Source organism: Gadus chalcogrammus, chromosome 4, assembly GCF_026213295.1.
Source record: "Gadus chalcogrammus isolate NIFS_2021 chromosome 4, NIFS_Gcha_1.0, whole genome shotgun sequence".
NCBI lineage: Eukaryota > Metazoa > Chordata > Actinopteri > Gadiformes > Gadidae > Gadus > Gadus chalcogrammus.
In genome coordinates this window covers 6936948-6960619 of record NC_079415.1, presented here as the reverse complement: position 1 = coordinate 6960619, position 23672 = coordinate 6936948, and the positions used below count along the sequence as shown (strand labels likewise).

Here is a 23672-nt window from a genome sequence, read left to right as displayed (position 1 = left end):
GGCCATCTATTTTCTGTGTAAACCAGGACAATTCTGCCTGCAACAGCTACAGCCAGGGGTACTCCAGCTACAGCCTAATAAAAAGAAATGTGCACTTACAAAAACTTTTTTTTTTTTTAGCTTTTTGCTAAAAGGCTCTAGTATGGCACAAAACACCCCAAACCAGAACTGTTCTAGGTGGTATCAAGAATACCACCTGCTGATAATTAAAAAATCAGCAAAAGAAATGTTCAGTTAAAGACCTCACTTTAAGCGGGAAGTGTTGGGGATGGATATTCAAATTCTAGCCGTGTTGGGTTGCCGTAACCCCACCGTGCCAAGCTGGGCCAGTGGGCCTACCGCCAGTATAATATAGGAAAACGCCTTTGCCAGGCAGGCGAACATGTACATTGAGGCTCAGCCCAATAAATGAAACAAGGTTCATTTTGTAGCCAGACACAAGCAGGTCTTCTTGCATTCCATTCCAAGAAGATGAGACGTCGCTGTGTGGTGAGAACTGATAGAAAATCGTAAACAACAACAATCGCCGGTGGGGAGAAGCCATTTTTCCATTGACTGGAAGCCTGCTTTATTTATTGTAGGTTACAAAAAAATAAAGAAAATGGCGGCATTGTTGTTATCGATTTTCTATGAGTTCTCACCACACAACGACGTCTCATCTTTGCTGCTTGAATGTCGGTATGTAATGGTATGGAGTTATTGAAACTTACTACGTGTAAAAAAGACTAGAAATTGAATGTTTATTTTTAAGCCTCGAAAGTTGCACTGGGTGCCTTTAAGGGTATGAAAAAAAGTCTGTGACAAGTCTTTTATAAAAAACGCTTTTTATCATTTAGGAGAGTTACAATTTTAGCCAATACCAAAAAAAAGTGAAGCCATCGTGTTCAAATAAAAAACGACTGATTTCTGCAGTTTGTTGATGTCAGCAAGTTGGTAGCGCTCAGCCAGCCCAGATGTCCCTATTGGGTTATGGTCCTAAAAGGACCCAATCATCATCCAAATGGATGGTAGGTATTCGAGACTCGTGGTACGTGCAAATACAATTTCTTTAGTCGATCAAACATTTTGAGAAATGTGTCTTCCTTTTCCTTCGACAGCTTGTCATCCATTTCTCCCGTTCCAGCTAGTGAAAGACGCGATATAAAAAAAAAATAGGCCATTAGATACACTGAAGTATTGTTCAACAAGATGTATTCCAGTCAAAGACCGTACAAACCACATTGGTAAAGGACTCTGATTCTTCTCATATCCTGTGGAGTCAAGTGAGTCCTTTGTCCCATCTCGCTGCTATGCTTCAACAGCTTGATGGTGGGTAATCCATTTTTGGAGAAGTACTGTCTATTAAAATAAAGTGGACACAATATTACACAAACAGCACAAACACCCCAAAAGTCAAGTAATTGTCATCATCTACATGCTTTACCCTCCGTAGTGCATGATCGAAGAAGTATCGTAAGGAATTCCAAAAGTTTTTCCATCTTTCATATTGAAGTTGCTGTGCTTTCCTGTAAAGATTATGAACCGGAGAAATCCCCTTACAATCAACGACTGCCGATGTTGAAAATAATTGACCGACCAATCCATCAATACTGGACAAATACAAATACAAACGTCACCTGTCTGAATGTTGTCTTCAATGACCTGGATATGTTCGTTGCGGTCCAGCCGCGTATGTTCGTGATGGAACCCCAGAGCATGCAGTATCTCATGTGCTACATTTCCAACGTTGCACATTGGCCCAACGTATAACTTTTGCTCTCCGCCTTTGTACCCCACATAGGATGCACAACTACAACAAAACGCAATTCACAAATGGCTTCAAATAGTCAAAATTAATATTCTGGTGGTGTCTGGTTAATCTCACTCACCCCTTGCTTGGGTAGAAAAGCATATAGTCTGGTTCTGTGCTTCGATGGTGAAAGGACACACAGGCGTGTTCAGACACCATGTCCATCGCCTTCAGCATGCTGTCAGTCATATCGACTGGGCAAACACAGTTGGAAACTTCTACAAATACAAGGAAACTCCCCCCGAAACCCAGAAGGACACCATACATTGGCCCATTGATTACACGACCAACCTAAATCGGGGTGGATCTCAAACGCCACAGAGACCTTTCCGTTGACGGCTGGCCAGACTGCATCAACGGCGTTCCTGTCAGACTACCATGAAGTTGTTGAGTGATGCAGCCACACACACCAAACACATGTAGAGTGCTCGAAAGAGAAACCCAGTACTACAATACACTGAATGTATCAACAAAAAATAAAACCTACTCAAATAAAACCCACGAAACCTAAACCATGCAAGTGTATACTCGTGAAAAGCTGCGGAAATGATTTTACTTACTGGCATAATTATGTCTCCCTCAATGATGGCCTTGTCAAAGGCAAGTATCCCTGCAAGGAATAAGGAAAACATTCAAAATGGCAACAAATTAAATTGTTAAGATGACTATTCAATGAATTAACACCAATGCCAAACAGGTTTGGCATTTACCTTCTAATGTTTCTGGATTCTCTTGGGCATATTTTATGGCATTGGCATACAAATCTCCAAAGACTTCTATATGCAACAAATAAAAAAAAATAAAAAGCAAATAGATTAATAAATGTTTAGATCAATGTCAACACAGGCCAGTATTATGCAACTAGAAGTAGAGACACACCATTTCCATGATTTGTCACAGGACTACATTGCACTGCAAGAAAAGGATCGACAAAATTAGATAGGCTACATTTTGTATAATCAACAATAAATAAATAAAGTTCATTTTCTTACCATGTCCAATACACATTGACATACAGAACAGAAAAATTAGGCGTGACAAACACATGACACAAAATTCTCGAAGTAGACTATGCCTTCATGTCACCCCAGATAACCAACCTCTTCTGGACCTATGTGCTCTAATTGCCTACCAGTGTGATTATTATAACCAGCTGAGGTGGCCTGATTGGTGGCCTGTTTGGGAGGGGTTTATTTGTGAGAATGCATAAAGAATATTTTATTGTTAATATTAATTAAGTGTTATAAAGTATATCGCTTATATATCTACACTTCTTTAACTGACTGTATGCATATAGGTAATAATAATAAATAAATACAAATGAATTACGACTGTTTCCTTACGTGACTGGAGTTGACCCCCCTAGACCGATAGAGGGCGACAAAACATCGAAAGGTAGAATGGCGACTTCCGGTAAAACATAGAAGAAGAGAAGTACTTCCCAGGTAAATATGTCCACATGTTACAGCTAACAGTGACAGTATTTGTTTATATACATGTATATAATAGTTTCTATCCGTGCTTTGAATAACTAGTCCTTGCAGTAAAACCTTCTCGGGTAATGTACGGGAACACGGTGCGTAGTGTCTGTACTGATGTTCTATATCGCTAAATAAACACCAGCGTGCATCCGCTGACCATATAGTTAAGACTCTCCCCTTTTATCAAGCTGTATCTCAAGGCAGTTCTGATATTGTTGGCCGCTTGTGTAAAAACGGTCGTCTTACGCTAATGTTGATATATTTTAATGTTTGATCAGAAGGTGTCAAGATGACGAGATGGGCCAGAGCCAATAACATCCATAAACACAAACCAGCCGACGCCACCCCATGGGACCAGCTGAAACACACTACTGCTCAGTCGGGAGCCAAAAGGACATTCCCTGCTTCCACAGGAAGACCACGTCCAGTTCCATCGGACCCTCTACGGAGGACTCAGCGGCAGGAGCCTGCAGATTATAAAAAGCCCAACAAGAAGAAGAAGGACTATGATAATGTAGACGTAAACGGTTTCATGGCGTACCTGGAGGAGAGCGGCCAGCCTCTCCCCAGGGGCCAACAGGACGGGGAGCAGGGCCTCCGAGAAGAGCTGGAGACCGCTGTGAGGAAAGACAACCGCCGGGAGGACAGGAGGATAAGGAGGCAAAACGATAAGAAAAGTAAAATGGTGAGTGATTACTTTTCTAAGTGCTCTGCGCTTCTTTCTCATATTTAGCCTACATTAAATCAAATTCGGAGTGGGTACAAAAGAAGCTTACGGTGCTACCATATACTCTTTTGTTTCATATTGTTTGCTTCGTCTGGTTCTTCCCGATAGCTCTGCTTCAACTGTAAGCAGCCGGGCCACGGTTTGGCTGACTGCCCCGAGGCGGAGCGCGACGTGGAGATGGGCAGGGGGATCTGCTTCCGTTGTGGATCCACTGAACACGAAGTCACCAGGTGCCGGGCGAAGGTGGACCCGGCTCTAGGTGAGGGCAGCAAATGTACACTCAGGCAAACCGATAGCTTATCTGTTTTAGGTCTCAATATTTATTTAATTGTTGCGTGGTCTTAAGGACGTACAACATTAGGGACTGTAAACATTTGATCAACGGGCACACAAGGAAAGTAGTTGAAGGTGATATAATATCGAGATGTGTTTTGAATGTACATTGCAGCAATATAACAGACAATTCAAATATCGGACTCCTTTGTCTAGTAGCATGACGATGCTAAAGTGCAGGTGTATGAGGTTAGTTCAACTGTTCATGACAGGTGTTGCCTGTGGGTAGAATCTCTGCCGTTTGTTTGTGGATGTTGCATTACCTCTTCACAGACTGAAGGAGGGAAGGTGGTATGTCATGTTAACGCGTTTTCTGCCTCTTAGGGGAGTTTCCTTACGCAAAGTGCTTCATCTGTGGAAAGACGGGGCACTTGTCACGGTCGTGTCCTGACAACCCTAAGGGTCTATACAAAGAAGGTAAGCACAGGTCTCTAAGTTAAACGTGACAATTTATACCACCAGGTGTGAGTATGATTATTCGTTACAAGCCGTTGTGAAAATCTGCCTCTTCTGACAACACAAGTGGGCGTGTCAACGTAGATGTATGACGGATAGATGAGCAACGTTTGCTACAGTCCACTGGGTGGGCTGGTAGACTGATCTGTCCATCACAATCCAACTCAAACCTGGTGGTATAATATGTCAGCCTTTAGGAAAACCCTTCTGCCGTGGGATACCAGGGGTGTTGAACCAGCCAGTGTATAGTTGTGTTGATATGAGTTGTCTTTGCAGGAGGTAGCTGTCACGTGTGTGGCTCTGTGGAGCACTTCCAGAAGGACTGTCCCGAGCACCAGTCTAAAGGTATAGTGTGTGTGTGTGTGTGTGTGTGTGTGTGTGTGTGTGTGTGTGTGTGTGTGTGTGTGTGTGTGTGTGTGTGTGTGTGTGTGCGTGTGCGCGGGGTTCTTCCCTCATGTCCACATTTACATCTGGTCATTTTGAATGCTACTCTTCTATCCACACACGTCTTAAGAAGTGCCGTAGAACAATGAACACATTAATTTGTAACTACGAAAAATGTAACTGCTGTTACCAACTAAAACAAATGAAGTATCACCATAAATTAATTAAGACATCCTTATTTAGTCCTCTGCTTGGAAAGTGGTTTCAGCGGGCCGTACAGTCTATCGGTTAGGGTGTTCTACTCCCAGAATAATGGTCAGACTCTAAAGTCCACAGTCATCCTCAAACATGCACCACAGCAGTAGACTGGAGAGGACGCTTGTGGTGGTGGGTTAACGAGGGTTGATGAATCTTCCGTTTGCCCTCCTGTGTTGACAGTGACCGCCATCACGTTGGGCTGGCTGTCCAACAACATGAGTGCCGACCACGAGGACGTGGACGTGCCGGTGAAGAAGGCCAAACCTAAACAGGCCAAGGTGGTTGTGTTCTGATGCCCTGCAATCAAACGTTATCCACCTCACTAGAATGGTATATTACCATGTGAAGAGTTATGATAACGCTTTTGGGAAACATTTGATTGGCCTCGCTGTGTAAACTTACGAGGTTTGTTGTTTGTTTTTTGTTGTTAGTTCTGGTGAGGTCAAATGAAAGAACAGCACAGATAGAACAACAACACAATCTAACAATCATTCAGGTTGTTGTACATCTCTACAATAATTCTTTATATTGAAATGTGTTAACTATGTACTCAAAGATTTATAATACTTTTAAGCTTTACTGGAAATGGCTTAATTTCTGTTCAAGTTAAGGGTTATGTAGCTAATAAACTATGCTTCTATTTAAGGTGTCCTTTGAACACGTTATTTGTAGATTTGTTTGGTCAAATTGTTAATAAAACTCTTTAAAGCGACCTATTGTTTCTGTCCTAATGAAGAAATTAAGACCAGATTGAAGTCTTTATTCAAGTTGGCCATTATTTGGTGTAACAAAGACATTTCTGGAAATCATCTCAGTGCTTGGAGCACTGGATTCTACAGAGCAAAGCGACCCCACTTCTCTGTGCCTGGCAGTTATTGATTTGATGGAGTTTATTAAACAAATCTCTAAAAAAGTTTTCAAAACAAGACATAACCTGGTGTTTTGTAAAGCTGAAATTGATTTTATAGTTGTATCTCTCACCAGTAGATGGAGACAATCATCACTGTGGCAAAATTAACAAGCCTAGACATGCCTGTGGGTTAAGTTTGATCAATAAGTCTTATTTTTAATTTGGGGTCATGTCAATGTACTGCATCCTCTGATAAACAACAATTTGTTGATGAAAATACATTGAATTATTTACGCTACATTATGAACTATTCAACAATGCTAATAATTTCTTGGAACATTTCAGCAGAGTGATCAGTCCATGTTACTCGCCAATTCTGTTAACCAGCCGTATTCCATTGGTTTTTAAAGACAAACTCAATGGTAGCTCAACTGTCTGTAGACTGATACATTGGCTCATGTCAATATAATACTTGTTTTTTCCACTTAAGTACTCTAAATAATGACTCATCTACATTTTAAAATAAATATAGCAATTAAAGTTCTTAAAAATAACAGTAATGGAAATTTGTCATTAAGTTTTTCACTGCTAATGTATCGTTGGTAGGGAAAGTCTTCTGAAATTACAAAGAGCCCTTTTAGTATCTGGTGGCTAAAATAAGTCAAGGAAATGATTTCACAAATGACTAATCCTGAAAGCGAAGGTCCAGAAGAGCAGTTGGTCATTGTTAAACGGTATGCAGATGGTCCGTTACCCCATCATACATTTTAGACGTATTTTATTATATCAGGAGTCTACAAGGAATAATTATTGTATCTCAAAAATTGGTATTTGTTTTGGAGTATGAATACAGTTTGCATAATGTATCAATCTAAATATATATATTTATCCATTTTAATACATTTTTATGAATTTGGAAGGCCCTCACTGTTGAATTAATCCATGATCAAAAACCTAGAAGAGTCTCTGCCTGCCCCCAACACAACATCTCTATGAAGCACATCCTGATGTTCTCAGCCTGTTGATGGTGCCAGGCAGCAAAGTAAAAATCGGACATAAAAAGCAAAATGCAGCTAGCCTTGATCTTCATGGAAAACACAATTTAAGCTTTGTCACATGGATGTCACATGTCAAGTTATGTAGCGCATGTAGTTTCTCCCTTTCTGCTTGCTTCCGCGAATACCCAACCCTCTTCCCACATCTCACAGCCTGAGCCTAGTTTGCCATGACACCTTTCCACATGACACACACAAACACGTACAGAACTTGCCGCCCCAAAGCCCCTCCGCAATAGTCGCTAATCATAACATTTCAAAGGCACTGCTGCCATGCAGTAATTGGACTGTGCTGCAGTCGGTTTCTAGGTCAACCTCTTTCCTGACCTTGGGATGCCTGTGAAGTTTTGGGTCAGAGAATGCAGCCACCACAACACCACAACAACAAGTATCACTTTACCGCAATTAAAACCTGCCTTAAATGTGAAAAATGTCAATATCCCAGTGAAAGTATGCGCATCTCAGCACACTTATTACTTCAAACTACCACGTTTCATTGGTCTGTTTGTTTATTCAGGACCTTTTAAGAAAGTGGATGAGTATGTGTCGTAATGTTGTAGCTAAGGGAATCTCCATAGTGACATCTGCTTCTCTCTTTCATTTATGTATAGATATGATATGTGGCTTCAGGTGATGCTGAATGCAGGAGTCTAGATGCTAAGTTTTACTAGAATGTGATGGGATTTGTGGATCTATGGCCTAGCCTGCAAGTGCACCGATTTAGTCAATGCCCCTTGAGCAGGCGTGTGTAGTGGTTAGTTCGTTGACCCCAATTTGGATGTTTCTAGTTTTCCCCCTCAACGTTCACAGTCCGCCTATCTTTGAGGTTAACGACCCAACCCAACCTGCTTATTAATGGCATTTATCTACAAATGGAAGAAAATTACCATGAGGTAGCTTTCGAATAAAAGTGTCTAAATAGTCAAATAATAGTTGAGTTTGGATTAGAATGGTGATGTTGTGTCTCCAAGGTGCTTTGAGATGTGTGGCCTTTGATGTTCCCCAGTTGGTCAGTTTATGGAGTCTTAAGAGAGGGAACTGCTCTCCTCCGGTCAGTTTATGGACTGACTCTTAAGAGAGTGAACTTCTCTCCTCCCAGATGTTTGGATCTAACGTGGAGCAGGAGGAGGTACAGCGAGAGCACCATGGGAGGATATGAGCTCGTATCTTCACAGGTCTAACGAGGTCAGAAATACTGCTGAGTTTGACCAATGCTCTGTTAGACTAATTACTCCATTGCAAGTGCTGGAAATGAGACGGCAGGATACTAGGTAGCTCTATGTGCTCACCCAATGTACTTATTTACCTATGTTTTTATTCCACTACTTTAAGTCACTCAATCTGTTCCACTCATCAGATTGACAAGTTCACGGTTAATTAATTAAAAAAACTGCTAGCTTCCACTTTAAAAGTTTATACAGGACAAATGTTTTTTCAAGATGTTTGGAAGAATAAGTATTTAATCATTGAAGTCAATGGAGGCTTGACATGCCTAAAGCGAACGCAGCAAAAAGCGGCAAAAAAATAACAGAATCTTCGCATTTATTCTGACACCGACAGGGAAGTAATTGTATGTTGTGTTCTTCTTTTGTCGGTTGCCAATTGAGTAGCATTTGGTCTTTTTTGGCCCGAAAACCTCAAATGAGTTGGATGCTCCTGCTCCAATTGGACTTAACCATCTGTTGAGAAGACCATCCTGTACCCCCATATTATTGCTATATTGTAATGGCATATATACAAATAGAATCATGATATTAAATAGGGCATTTTAACAGTATTCAAATTGCTTTTCCCAATGGTAGCATAGTATTTGTAATGTCTAAAAAAATAAGGATTAATGATCTGTCAAAGGAAAACCCTTGCATTGTGCAAACACTAATGGCCTTAGAGGCTTAACATTTGTTACTGTATGTTCTGAAATACAATCTATGGTTAAGACATCCGTTTGATTCGAGAACAATATAGTGTTGTGTGTTTGGGGGTTCCCATGGACAGTGTCAAGGGAGTGATGTGAAAAGCTTTTCTTCCCCCAATAAGTCTACCTCGTACAATTAAAAAAAAAAATATATATATATATATATATATATATATAATAATCCAAAACCAAAATGAACAGACTCCAAGATGGCAACCTCAGAAGACCCCCTGTGAACGATTTCCACCAAAGCTTCTGCCTCAACAAGGAAGAGAACTGAAACCGTGGCCAGGACGGATCCCAAATCTGCCAGACAGCTGCATCATAGCTCCCCCATCACTCCTCCTTAGGCCTGATGATTACACAATTCAAACCAAAGAGAGTATGTTTGTGACTGCGTGAGACTGTGTGTGCGTGTGTGTGTGCTTGTGTAGAGTGCATATTGTGTACACGTGTGCGTTATTGAGCCCCGTGTGAATGGGCTTTGTGTGCGAGTGTCTGGGCGCATGCGTCTGTGTGTGCTTAAGCGGTCGTACATGCTTGTGTGCACGTGTGTGTGTGTGTGTGTGTGTGTTTGTTTACACAGTAGGCTCATTCATTTAAGTCTCCTGGTTCTCATTTAAAATAATAAGACTCTTTTCTTTAGTTATTGTCTCTCAGGCGATGGATTTCCCAACGCCAACCCTTTCCCGGCCCAGCAGTGCGAGCGGATGGCCCTACAGTGTCAGCAATCAGCCCTATTAGCTCCAGGGAAATTCTGATATTCATTGAATGCCCAAATGTTCTGCCTCAAATAAACGAACAACACAGGTCTGCATTTGAAGTTGTTTTAGCTCAATCCATTAAATATACCACTGGAGACGCAATCTCCCCAGGGAAGGTTTGACCGTTCACTCTCCTTGCACTAGCAACACGTGGCCTTTTTTTATACTTACAGTCTGTCAACGAAAGCAGGCCGTTTTAATGAACTTGACTACTGACTTTTATGATTAGAGACCCGCCGGGTGTCTTCGTTCCTGCTGACGGGGGCATCTTTCCAGCGCCTTCAAAGCGTGTAGTAAACGCCGTCCAAACTCCTGACTCACCGGCACACACCGACACCTACTGCGTTGGCAGTGAGTGACTGTTGTGTTTGTTGCTCGTCGCAGGGGCAGCTCTGCTTTCACGATCCCCCTTTACTATCTGTTCCAGGGAGGATGTATGAACATGTCGGCAACCGGTACGAGTTAGACCTACAACATGGTTTTTGTTGTGTTTGTAGGTCAGTAAATAAAAGGGTTACAGGAAGCGCATTGAGTTTGAAATGAGGCCTCTTGTTGAATCTCCTTGTAAACACTCCTTGTGTACTATAAATGCTTCCCACCATTTTATTAAACGTTTACTTTGAGATTCAATCTTGGTGTAGTTGTTGGATAGGGGTTGTAATCCGTTTCCTTCTATTTGTTTAAGTAGCCTACTAGAAATCCCACAGCTTATAGTAGCAATGACTAGATTAACATCTACGATAAAGGGTGATGTTTAAAAGATTTTGCAATGTTCCTCGTTCTATGTCACCCAGGACTAGAGCTGTGGATCAAACCTACTAATCTCTTATTCTTATACACGTCCACAGAAGCCTCATACATATCACTAATTCATCTGATTTGAAATGATAATGGCAGCATGGTCATCAACTTGCTGACATGCACGCTTACAGAAAGCACAGCCTTTATATTAGCTTAAAGCCTTGAAGTAGGCCTATGACTGAAGGACAGGACTTCAAATGTAAATGTCAACAGGGCTAAGAGTTTGTGCCTAAACATGGAGATAATTCAAAAATCGCATCATCATTTGTATATTTCGATTTTGAATTAGTTATGCTGAAAACGAACAGATAGACTTAGTGACTAACTGAATAGCATGTATTTAACGCAAACAAATGGATAACAACACTGTTCAAGGCACTGATGTCTACAGCGAGAGATCTGACCCCAGGCATACACTTCAAAACTCCCAGGAAGCGCTTTTTACCTAAACATCGCAACTGGAAGTCATTAAAAGCAGCCCCATCTAAAACCTTGTGCGTCACATACACATGCATGCACATATGTCTACTGGAGGCCATTAGAAGCAGTTTGGGGTCTCTTGAGTGGAACATGGGCTCTCCGAAAAAAGGGGCGGAAGGAAGGAAGGATCCTAGAGACTAACAGAGCAGAGAGAGGAGCAAGAGATGAAAGTGAAGAGTTTCTGTGAAATCGACGAGGGAGGTAAGTTAATCAGACACCTAAATCCCAGCTCTCCAGGAGCCTGCATGTGGGTCAATACTCTGTAGGAGCTCACAAGGCTACTACGTTAGCAGAGTTCTTATTGAGGCTAACCCAATGGTTTCCAAACTTTTACAGGCCATTACCCACATTTTTAGGTGTGAGCTTTTCATGCGACCCTAACTACTTACATTGCAGAGCATCTCCATCCACACTCATCGTTTGAAACCAAGTCGGGCACATATTATCCACCCCTGAATGGCCGTATGCACATTGCACCACACTAGACGATTAGTAATTGCTGTTGGCTATGAATCATTAGTTAGTCTGTTTATTAACATAACATAACATTGTAATATACAGTTACCTTTATGAACCCTAACCCTATTTTTCAACAATAATGTATGATCAAATAGCTGATAAGTCAGCAATCTGACCCCATGTGCACGTGGAGGGACCCGAACTGGTGTCTGGATCCACAGCTTGGGAGACCCTGCTATAGAGGCAAACTGTTGTTAACAGATGTGTGATCGGTTCAATCCCACACCTTAAGAAAAACACGGTATCATGGTAACGCTAGACTTAGATCGACCTCAGCGTTTAATGGCATTCACTAGGCTATTTGATATTGGCACAACATGAATTTTTCTTTAAGAATAAAATCCTTTCCTACAATTGATGCAAATGCTGGAAATATGGTCTCCATCGTTGGCACAGAATATCATCTGATGAATGACCTTTGACCTATGACCTCAGGACTGAAGAATGTTTTGAAGGACTGCATGGGAAACCGCTCAAAGCTACAAACGTGACTGAGGATAAAGTTTCTATTTTTGTTTGAAACTACTCTTGCCTGGCGTACAGTTTCCCTTTCTTGTAAAGATGACAGCTTCATGACAATGATAATTACTTTCAGGCGCCAGCTGGTTACCTTTCGCCAAAAAACCTGGAAGGAAACAATGAACATTGCTGTTAATCAAACACAGAGCATAAAGCTTCTTGAACCACAAAACACTGGAAAAATCACACGGAGAACAAGGCAAAGTATAAGAAAGAAAGATAAACAGGCCTGTTACAAGACAGACACAACAAAATATCTCATTAAACGGACAGATTCCCCCGGCTCAAGATAAACAGTAAACAACTTGAGGCCATGACAGCTGTGTTTGTTAATAACGACCACACGACTTCTCAATGTGTTTACATGGAAGTCTGGGAGACTGGTGGGCACGGCTCTTTGACCCGGGACCGTAGAGGCTTCTCAATCAACCATTTAGTCTCTTCTTTAAATGACGATTCTTCAATGATGTTTTGTTCAGAGATGACATGGAAATCTGCTTGAGAAAAAAAACTTAAAACAGATATAGGCCAGTATGTGGATGCTTGGGTTCCCAGTTTCGTTTCTTCACTCATTCTTAGCAGGAGTAACCCCAGTGGGAATCTGAACCTGGCGAATTGAAAAAATGCCATGCTGCTCTATTTTGGAAAGACAGGACCAAACATAACGGACAACAAACATTTTCGACCTCATGATATGACACAACCAGTTTTGTCTAACATCTACTGTAATAGAGAATGCAGATGGCACCTAATAGGCATTCTCCATTATGTTCCTAGATTGCAGTCTTCATAAACAATATCTCCATATGGTCGAAGGAGAGCAATACAAAGTGCTCACACTAAAGGTCAAATAGTGAGACGAAACGACACGATGATAAATTGTATTATAGCTGTGTGCTTCACATTTATTCATTCAAGTGTGACCTTGGCTATGCAATCAGTGGACCCCATATGATTCTAAAGGTCAGTGTGTTTATGCAGTATGCCTATATGGTCGTGCTGTACCACTTCCTCTCTTCCTTTGTAAGATGCATGGTAAAACGTTAAGTGTGTTATTATGAACAATGACTCCTGTTTCCTCTGCATTTCAACACCCTTGGTGCGTCGAAATATATGGAGGACGCGCAATTGTTAATAGACCAGCTGATCATATACGAAGGCATCCATGAGCACGATAACTAACCCCTACCTGTTCCATCACATGCTCATCTGCTAAATGAAGGAATACTTAATATCACTGTGGCATTCCTGTGTGGTTAGGGAAGAACACCACTGAGTGCAATACATGAATATATGTCAAACATAGAATGAATACATTGAACAACCGGAGGCCTTTCAATTGGATAATGGTGATTTGGCCAAGCTGCGCTAACCAAACATTACGCCCTTGGCGAGCTTGGTACGAATCCGACCTGTGGTCCTATGCTGAACGTCATTCACCCCCTTCAATCCACTCTCCTTTCCATCAAGGCATACGAAGTTGATTAAATGAAGGATCAAAGTAGGGGCGGACTTCCATGTGCTATCACACCTTCGATTGGGTTTGGTTAGGGGGCAATGGACCAGGTGGGGAAGTGACCTCATCCAACATGTCTAGATTCTGAGTGAGCTGTAAGCTTGATGTTCTGTTCTGATTATACTGTGTGTGTGTGTGTGTGTGTGTGTATCTTTAAGTATGTGTGTGTGTGTCTGTCTATGTGTGTGTGTGTGTGTGTGTGTTTAAGTGTCTCTGTGTGTGTGTGTGTGTGTGTGTGTGTGTGTGTGTGTGTGTGTGTGTGTGTGTGTGTGTGTGTGTGTGTTTAAGTGTGTGCGTGTGTGTGTGTGTGTGTGTGTTTAAGTGTGTGCGTGTGCGTGTGTGTGTGTGTGTGTGTTTGTGTGTGTGTGTGTGTGTGTGTGTGTGTGTGTGTGTGTGTGTGTGTGTGTGTGTGTGTGTGTTTGTGTGTGTGTGTGTGTGTGTGTGTGTGTGTGTGTGTGTGTGTGTGTGTGTGTGTGTGTGTGTGTGTGTGTGTGTGTGTGTGTTTTTTGTGTGTGTGTGTGTGTGTGTGTGTGTGTAAATTGACATCAACAAATTAAAGTAATCCCCAAACTGCCTCTTCGAGTCATTTATCTTGGAAGGAGATTGTGTTTGCAGCAAGGGAAATTGAACCCTGTGAAATTCCCATATTTCCTGTCCGGCACCAGACATGTGGCCCCCATCTTGGTTCTTACCTCACTTCCTGTTCCTTTCCTCCTCTGGGAGGATGCTGGTCCGACCTGTGTCTAGTGTCAAAGTATTGTCAAGTACATGGGAGTTTTGTCCTTCATTCAATATTGCACCGGCCTTTCACATTGTCACGATCAGGTTTTCAAATTAAAAGACCCACGGAGGGCTTTTAGATTATGATTATGATTATGATTATGACTTTAATTTCGGAAGTTATTATCAACAACAACTATAAACATTATTTAGTTCGGGAACTAAAGGATGTTCATGGTAAAATTTTACAAACATCTTACACTGCTTAAATATTAGGTCATTGTTTAAACCAAAACAATAACCTTTTTATTGTTTAAACAAAATATGGGTTAAATATTACAACATTATAACACAAACAGACCTTTTATCACTTATATCCCCTTTGATGGAAATATATTCAATCGAATATTATTTCAACCTTAATAAAGACTATATTTAATAGAAATTGGGATTACCACCAGTTTAGTTTAGTCCCAGTTAAAAAGAACTTCATCAGAGTCGCGTAGCAGTGACGTTTTAAGCGTCATACAGTGAAGCGACGAAGCCGCAGCCTCCGTCAACCCTACAGATATATATTATATACAAATACGTGACTCCGGATTTAAGCGGGCATATCAAACGTGCTTAGAAGCTACGGAATCCATGATCCACTGTTTGGTAAGGCTCAGAACGACTTGTTGTTTATTGTTTTTGCGGAATGCCGGGCAGCAGCAGGCATGCGAGGCAGTCTGTTTACAAACAAGTCGACCAGGCAGCAACCCACCCTGACCAATGAGCTGGAGCCCCCAAAACGCGTTCATTTGTCCCGCAGAAATCCCATCGGTCCCTAACCGACTCGATTCCGCTACGGATCCGTGCAAAGGCTTTGGGATGGGACCCTCCGAATGACTTTGAACTGTGATACAATGTTATAGCTTCGATCATCAATCCAAGAAAGTACCACAGGACTTGTTGCCGGTCAATAGGAGTCTCTTGACTGTCACTAGGAGACTGTCACTATCGCTTGGCTTCACTAGGAGTCTCCTGTCAGTTTAATGAAAATGACAATTATATTTTATTAAGCTAATAAAAATTAAGTAATATAATAAAGTGTTTATAGGTTAACAATTCCCACTTTAACTAGAATAAAGAACTATTTTGTTGCAAACTGGTCAATGGAAAAGAAAACGTACTAGGGACAGAATCACCATTTTTTCATTTCAAGTGATAATGGTTCAGACTGTGTGGCCTCTATGAGCACCTTTTTAAAGCAGGTGTTACACAAATAGGATGTTGTTAAACAGAACGCGGCCGTCTGAGAACCGCAGACCTGTCCGTGTGGTGGCAGTAGTAGCAATGAATGGCCGGTCATTATGAAAACACAGGTAAATGCCTGACGAGCATTGGGTTTCTCTGCTCCATGCCGTCCCAGCCTGTACTTACAGCTAAGTATAGTTCTCTACTGTATTGCCTTCTGGTCGTCCTGATGATATGCTTTTTAGCCAGGCGTGTGTCGTTACATGTTTATCTACCTGGTGGTGTTGCGTGTTATTACAAAAGAGGAAGAAATGGGTCTTCGAGATTTAGTTTTGCTTCAACAATAGACAATCCCTATTTGAGATAGTAGTGGTGAGTCGAACTGTCATCTCTGCATATGGTTACAGCATTATGGTTAACTTGTTGCCTTTTATTTATTTTTGACTAGCCTTTAACATTTTTTCGGCACATGGGTTTGAACTGCCGCATACTGTATGTTTAGTGTCCCGTCTCTAATGCGTCGTTACAGTAACAGCTGTCCACTGACATGCCTTTCTTTATGGACATTTCACCCCCCCCCCACCACCACAGCGTTGTGATAGAGTTACTGTTGAGGGTCCATTGGAGAGATGAGCTAAACTGTCATCTTGGCCTGGTGTAGACGGTTGAATTGAAGTGAATTAACAGTATGGTCAGACCGACTGCTTTTCTAAGTCTGTCTTGTGACGTGCATCCCAACACGCTGCACGGATGTTCCAAGGAAATGATGTCAGAGCTGCAGAGGGTTCTGTACCAGGCCTGCGATGATGGATGTACACCTACCACACGCTTTAAATAGAAGATGATTTCACTGGGTGGCTCCGAGACGAAAGAAACAAAACACATTTAAGCACTTCTAAAACCTCCCTTTTTTATTTCCTGATTAGTCGTTCAGCAGAGGTTTTTATCCAATGCGACCTTGTCATTGTTTTTTATATATATATTTTTATATATTTTTTTTATATATCATTGAGGAGCAGGGAGGGGACAGGCTTCTCAGACAAGGATGCACACAGGTGCATTTCAGATATTGGGGTTAGAACCTTTCAGCCTTTTTATTGGGGGGGGGGGGGGGGGGGGGGGGGGTAGGGTTAGGTTAGGATTCAAACCACACCCCTAAAGTTGTCAAGTTTAAGCTTTTACTAATAATAATTTAATCCTGACATGAACTTTGGTGTACAAGAATCCACCCTCTTTGACATGCCCTTGCTTTTTGACTTTTTAAGTTGTTGTTATCGTGCTATATCGTCGAGATAATTGTGTCGTTGTAATTGACCATAACAGGTGTAGGTGTGTCTGCAGAGATGGATGTCGCTGTGCAAGAGGTAGACATTCCGTCAGAAGACGGTACTCAGACAAAGTACTTCCTGCGTGTGGATTGGAAGGGGCGGGACTTTGGCTGCGGCTTCAACATCCTGCTGACTGACGGACAGCTTGCCTGGAAAGGAGAGGGTAAATCTGACACGCACGCACGCACGCTCGCGCGCGCTCATGCGCGCGCACACACACACACACACACACACACACACACACACACACACACACACACACACACACACACACACACACACACACACACACACACACACACACACACACAGGAAATAAGGGAATAACACAGGGTTTAATTTCCCTTCTGCAAAGACAAGCTCCTTCAAGATAAATGGCTCCACGAGGCAGTTTGGGCATTACTTTAATTAGTTGTTGTTACACACACACACACACACACACACACACACACACACACACACACACACACACACACACACACACACACACACACACACACACACACACACACACACCTGCGTCTGGTCGTATACCTGTTATGCAGCCTGCTGACCTCCCGCTCTGACCCCTGACCTTCCAGTGGAATAAGGCTGCCCACCCCTCACACCTGACAGGGGGACAGAGAGGACGACCGCCCTGACACCTCTGTCCGTCTGAACTCATAACTCAATGTGTCTGGAGAAGTTGCCATGTTCCTGTTTAGTGGCCTTGTTTTTATGACCTTCTTTTTATCTACTCAACTTGTTTAAGGGTAAGCAAACCCACAAACAAACTTTTTTTCCATGGAAAAACATTCGGTTTGGGTCTCACGAAGTGTGACTGGACTATTATCTGACATATGACATTTTTGAAGTTGTTTATTCTGCTGAAAAAGCTTTGGTTCTTATTCACTGCAGCCTTAGGCGAGAGCCTAGCTAAACACAACCGAAAAATAAATCAATCCTTAGCATCACACTTGTGTATTAATCCCTTGCATTCCGGGACTATTTCCACTGCCGTGTTTTAAGTTTGACCTATCCTTTAAAATGTTAAATCATTAGAAACAACCAATAAAATGGCAGGCCATTTGCTTAACCAAAGGTTCTCTGGTTGCTTGGAGACCAGAGATCCGCAGAGTTGTTGTTGGAGTCCATCTTCCCATGTCGATTTCCTTGAATCAATAATAACCCAGGCAGCCCTCCTCTCCGTGGTCTAGTGACGGAGGATGTGTTGTGCAGCGAGGCGGAGGAGCTGGAGATGCAGAAGGAGAGGTACGTCCAGGACCTCCGTCAGGCTCTGACCGGCACAGAGACCTCCGTCACGTACAACTTCACCCTGACACCCCATCCGACGGCCACCAGCACCTCCACCAGCACCACCACCACCACCCTGGCCTACGAGAAGGTGCAGAAGGACATCTCGGTAAGGAACGCTCCCCTCGACCTCTGTACGATGCGACCTGTGTGCGACTGCCGCTTTAAGCTAGTATCAATAAGCTAGCTTCAAGGAATTATACAGGCTAAGGCTTGAGTTGTACTTGAACGCCCACCTAAGCGGTTCAAGGGATGTTAAAAGTGTTGCTCAAGTCTATGAGCAGAGCTGCTCAATGTTGTCTCCACTGTTGGCAAAAATGAACTGGAAAACGCAGCAGGGAAGATCACGGTCCCCACAGCCTTCAAACCTTGGGACGGTGACGTAGAGACCCACAGTGGTCCGCTGAGTGATATAGGACACAGAAGTATCAATCAGGCTTTGGGATGACTTGGCTTCAATTAGACCCTTGATGGAACCTTGATGAGTCTTGATGGACCATAGCAGCAGAACATCGTGTTCAGACGTTTTTGGTGGTGTGCCTACCATAGTTCCTACGGGCCAATGATATTTCCCAAAATACGCACATATTTCCCTGGATACCCAGTTCGGTATCCAGGAACACTTTGAATTGGCAGATAAACCCTTAACTGTTTCAATGCTTCTGGTGAGGGGTCTCTTTCACACCAACTGCCATGAAGAATTAAAAAAAACACAGTAAATACAAATAAAAGCAGAACATAAAAGGGTAAAGAGGTATTCCGGATATTATTGCAATACTTTGCTGTTTTCTGTTGTGTTTACTGCATACTCCTGGAGTGTTTATTGTTAGGCTGATAGTTGACCTTTAATGGCTGTGTTTATGCTATCTCCAGGCTATCATTAAGGACTGGTAAAAATGGGAAAATGAAAAGCTCATGTTTTGACCTTACTTTATGGATCCCAGAAAGCCTTTTTGTCACCCTGGTCGACCTGGTTCATTCTCGCCATAGTTATTTGGATCGATATGATCATGATTATTATTATAAGGTACTTCTAAATTGAGTTTAGACGAAGTCTTGCCACTTAGATGAGTGCTAAGCTTGGCTTGGATGTCAGTACTTGTTTTAAGTTGCCGAACATTATTCACTCAATGTTACTTTCCTTTTGCGCTCATTCTTTTATTCTCTCTTTCTCTCACTCTGTATCATTCTCTTTCTTCTCAGCCTGTTTGTCTTTCTAGGTATCCATCTATCCATGTGTATATATATCTATGTATCCATATATCATTCTATCATCTGTCTAACCCTGCTATATAAATAAATAAAATCCATCAATTGGTTTTTTTAGCGCTCTATCTAGCCGTCTCTCTGTCCGACTGTCACTAGGGAAGTGTAAGAATGCGAGCACACCATGTGGAAGACTAAGCAGTGTATTATCGCCGGAACTTCTGCACACTCATGCTCATTCTTACGAAAGGCCGGTTGCCGTGGGAGCAATGGAACACAATCGAACTCCAGCTTCCATCTGTTGCAACCGAAAAGGGAAATGAATAGATAGTCTGTTTTATTAAAATAAAACATGCGTTGTGGCCTCCCTCCATTTGGAGACTCACACTTGCGTGTGGGTGTGTTAATGTTTTCTGGCTGTGTGTGTGTGTGTGTGTGTGTGTGTGTGTGTGTGTGTGTGTGTGTGTGTGTGTGTGTGTGTGTGTGTGTGTGTGTGTGTGTGTGTGTGTGTGTGTGTGTGTGTGTGTGTGTGTTTCCCCCCCCCCCCCTCTTCTCTCTGTGTCATAAAGTTATGAGCGTTAATGAAAGGCCCCCGGTCCGATGCGTGGCCACTCTTGGTTCTAATAGCAGTCCTGCATGTCCTGCAAATGAAAAGCAAAGCAGCAGCGACACATGTGCCCAGGTGTGAGCAGCGGTTGTTAGCATACCGCAGCGTGTTAGCATACCCGGCGTGCTTCATAAATAATAGTCCAACCGTTTTTAACATTGACGTAGTTTGTGGTTTGTCCGTGTCGTGGCTGTGCAAAAATGCTGCTATAACCGATGTAATGACTGATTTAAGAATAATATGTAACGTATGTAATGATATCATGTCTTTTAAGGATACATTTGTCATTTGTTCACTTGAAGTTTTATATTGGGGCTGCGCAATAATTGATTAGTGTATTTAATCATCTTTTGATTGTGTCATGAAATGACGATATCAACTTATCTTGATAAGCTGACTACACGCCAGCTTATAGTCTAAATTAAATAATTTTGATGAGCAGATAGCCCTTGAAATGAACAAACGATTAGGTTTGAAACAGGGAAACTCTTTCTAGTGATACCTGGTATCTACTGATACCATACTTATATAGCCTTATCCTTGATATATATATGTACATATTGGGATATATGTCTATCGTTTAAAATCCCCCATTATTATAGGCCTATTTTCAACTTGCATGTTTAGTCTTTCGAAATTTATTTTTAACTTTTATAGTCAGGGATACTCTATGCCGTTGTTCATTGTGAGTTATATTAAGTTATTATGGTGATTCCACGGTTTGGGCTTTTTCCACATGCATTTATTCAGGCAACTCCGTTTATGGTGGCCAAAAAAATGAATGATGACTGAACATCTTGTACAGATAGCAGAGAAGAGGAGGCGGTTGTACACAAGGCCTTCTGTCCCAAAGTACAACACCGTATTATTGGATGGCTTTAAAATTCCGGTATTTAGTCCGTTTCTATTTTGAGGTTTATCGTGCCGTATACTTTCACAGTGAATACTGTATGAGCGAGAGACCGGGTGAAGGGAGGCTGGTTCAAACCAAAATGTGATGCAGTACAGAAAGCCATGTACAGTAAAAAAAATTAAGTATCTTACAATGGATACTATGAGTATGTTGTTATATATTTCCTCCAACATTGATATGTCCTTCATTATTAACACACATCATTATTACTATTGACTTGAATTTTGATTTAAAGGTCATAGATACATAGAAAACGTAGACATAGAACATGGTCCCCCTAAGCCAACCCTGAAACGTTTTTCAGGGTTCACTGACGTGACATCGGTATTCATATTTTCCCATGCGCACAAAAAGTAGACCAAAACACATCAGACCCTAACTCAAGGTTGTCATGACAGGAATCGGAACCCTAAAAAAAGAGTGTCGTTCCAACGATGACGTTAACTTAGGGGGAACTTCCCAAATCAACGTTTCCTTTGGCCGACACCGTCTGGTACCTCTGCAGGTGTCTGTGCAACAGTCTAAATAAATGGCCCAGGAATACAGAAATCTCAACGTAAACACACTCGGTGGGGCAATATATAGCCTCAATTGCCGTCATGATGGAGCTATGGAGACAGCCCAGCTCTACTCTCCCCGCACCCCCGAGACAAAATGTGTTAAATGCAGATATGTTCAAACAATTAGCAGGCTAGCATCCCGATCAAGAAGGTCCGGTGCTGAGTTGACGTGCAAGCTGGCATGGCTCGACCGCACGTCCAAACAGTGTTTTCCACTCTGGCTAAGATGAATGGTCTGCTGTTTTAGACTTTAGAGTTGGTTATTTACTTAAAGTTTCTAAAGCTGTGATGAAGTAAGTGCTGGCACAATGTGGACACCTGAGAGAGAGAGAGAGAGAGAGAGAGAGAGAGAGAGAGAGAGAGAGAGAGAGAGAGAGAGAGAGAGAGAGAGAGAGAGAGAGAGAGAGAGAGAGAGAGAGAGAGAGAGAGAGAGAGAGAGAGAGAGAGAGAGAGAGAGAGAGAGAGAGAGAGAGAGAGAGAGAGAGAGAGAGAGAGAGAGAGAGAGAGAGAGAGAGAGAGAGAGAGAGAGATCACACTGACTGTCTTTTATTTGATATATCTTTGAGTGAGGAATTGGAGTAGATTGGAACTTTTAGGCTTCAAAGAGGAGGCTGATATTAAAGCCTATTTTTGTGTTATACAAACGATATATCAAAAATAATGAATTGAGACAAACCAAATAATTGATAACAGTTAGGTTCCAACATGCTCATCTTTTTTTTTCAATTCTTATTTATTCTCTTGACAAAACTGAGCGTATATTTGATCGTTTATATCCACGTGTATACAGACAGTCAATACTACATTAGTACCTGTCCATCCGATAGAGTAAGGTCTCCGTGATCTCCAACTATTGCTGCGTTTTATTATCCATCCGTCTCGGAGGTCCGAGGACGTTGCCTAGCGACACGCACAAACACGCCCCTTTTCCTCGGACGGCGGACTCGCCATCTCGGTTGAACTCAGTGGTGACCGAGCAAAATTCCGAGACAGAACTCAAGATGGCCCCGCTCAGTGTGACTTGAAGTATGAACTGTTTTCATTGTGCTTAGACCACTTTGGTGGTTTAAATGGCAATTTCAATCACTCGTATTACTGCAGTACCTTACTGCGTCCGTATCTCTGCCTATGGCCTATACCCTACAAATTTTGGAGCGCCTGGTCCTCTGCCAATGCTACCGCGACAACAGCTTTCTGGGTGGCGTCCAGCGACCGAGCGAAATAATAAAACGCTTGAAGTGTCGGCGTGGTGTCACATCCGAGATCCGAGTCGGTTCGCAGAGAATACTCAAACGCAGCATATCACCCACCCGGTGGGAGGTCTCTTACCCAGGCGGCCCCCCGGGTGTCGAGGATCTGGTCCTCTTATCTCCTTGTAAACCGAGTGCCGTCGGGGGGGGGGGGTGAGGACAGACACAACACGGACCACCGCAGAATCACGCAGTTCAACCAAGGGGAACAAACCCTATCTTGATGAACAATGGGTCCAAGACAGAAGGACATTTCCGACCAAAATAATAATTTGGTGATAAATGGTGAACCCTCGAGGCTGCGTAACTTAAAGGGAAGCTTGACCGTTTTTCTAATTTGAGTCGTTACAAGCTGGGCCATCGGCGTCTTCGGTGCTTTCAGTTCCCTCAACTGCTAAAAACCAAGGCAGTGGCCCGGTGCGGCGGCAGTAGCTCAGGAGGTAGAGCGGCTTGGCTGGTAATCGCAAGGTTGCTGGTTCGATCCCCGGCTCGAGTGTCGAGGTGTCCCTGAGCAAGGCACTATATCCCCGACTGCCTGTCGCCCTTGCATGGTTGACTCCGCTGTCGGTGTGTCAATGGGTGAATGTCAGGCAATATTGTAAAGCGCTTTCGATAAAAGCGCTATTTAAATGCCGTTCCATTTCGGCGAATAAGGCCCATGACGTGACTCTGTTTTGACCGGGGGTTCCGTCTCTTGTGTTCCCGGTTCTCC

At 42.6% G+C, this 23672-nt stretch overlaps 3 protein-coding genes across 7 annotated transcripts in view; 2 read left to right on the top strand and 1 right to left on the bottom strand.

Moving 5' to 3' along the window:
* Positions 1-794: 794 nt before the first annotated feature.
* LOC130381617 (low choriolytic enzyme) lies at positions 795-2918 on the bottom strand. Of its 2 annotated transcripts, none has more exons than XM_056589294.1 (10): positions 2782-2902; positions 2669-2701; positions 2500-2565; positions 2350-2399; positions 2081-2162; positions 1869-2004; positions 1617-1789; positions 1424-1505; positions 1217-1338; positions 795-1123 (listed from the first exon to the last, which is right to left on the bottom strand). In XM_056589294.1, exons 1-10 carry the CDS (start codon positions 2834-2836, stop codon positions 993-995), a joined length of 930 nt encoding a protein of 309 aa, XP_056445269.1. In that variant the 5' UTR covers positions 2837-2902; the 3' UTR covers positions 795-992. The 2 variants fall into 2 exon arrangements, with proteins under 2 accessions (XP_056445269.1, XP_056445268.1); XM_056589293.1 differs by having other exon boundaries at positions 796-1123; positions 1869-1983; positions 2782-2918.
* Positions 2919-3122: 204 nt separating this feature from the next.
* zcchc9 (zinc finger, CCHC domain containing 9) lies at positions 3123-6821 on the top strand. 4 transcript variants are annotated; one of them, XM_056589296.1, is made up of 6 exons: positions 3123-3234; positions 3549-3955; positions 4106-4256; positions 4655-4747; positions 5063-5131; positions 5609-6821. In XM_056589296.1, exons 2-6 carry the CDS (start codon positions 3560-3562, stop codon positions 5719-5721), a joined length of 822 nt encoding a protein of 273 aa, XP_056445271.1. In that variant the 5' UTR covers positions 3123-3234; positions 3549-3559; the 3' UTR covers positions 5722-6821. The 4 variants fall into 4 exon arrangements, with proteins under 4 accessions (XP_056445271.1, XP_056445273.1, XP_056445270.1 ...); XM_056589298.1 differs by having other exon boundaries at positions 3180-3234; positions 3552-3955; XM_056589295.1 differs by lacking the exon at positions 3123-3234 and adding an exon at positions 3238-3365.
* An 8272-nt stretch (positions 6822-15093) lies between these two features.
* The window catches only part of xrcc4 (X-ray repair complementing defective repair in Chinese hamster cells 4), a 22650-nt gene continuing 14071 nt past the window's right edge, over positions 15094-23672 (top strand). Inside the window, exons 1-3 of the mRNA XM_056589470.1 lie at positions 15094-15224; positions 17127-17294; positions 18328-18533. Of these exons, the coding sequence (XP_056445445.1) occupies positions 17147-17294; positions 18328-18533 (354 nt within the window). The 5' untranslated portion in view covers positions 15094-15224; positions 17127-17146. The remainder of the gene's footprint in view (positions 15225-17126; positions 17295-18327; positions 18534-23672) is intronic.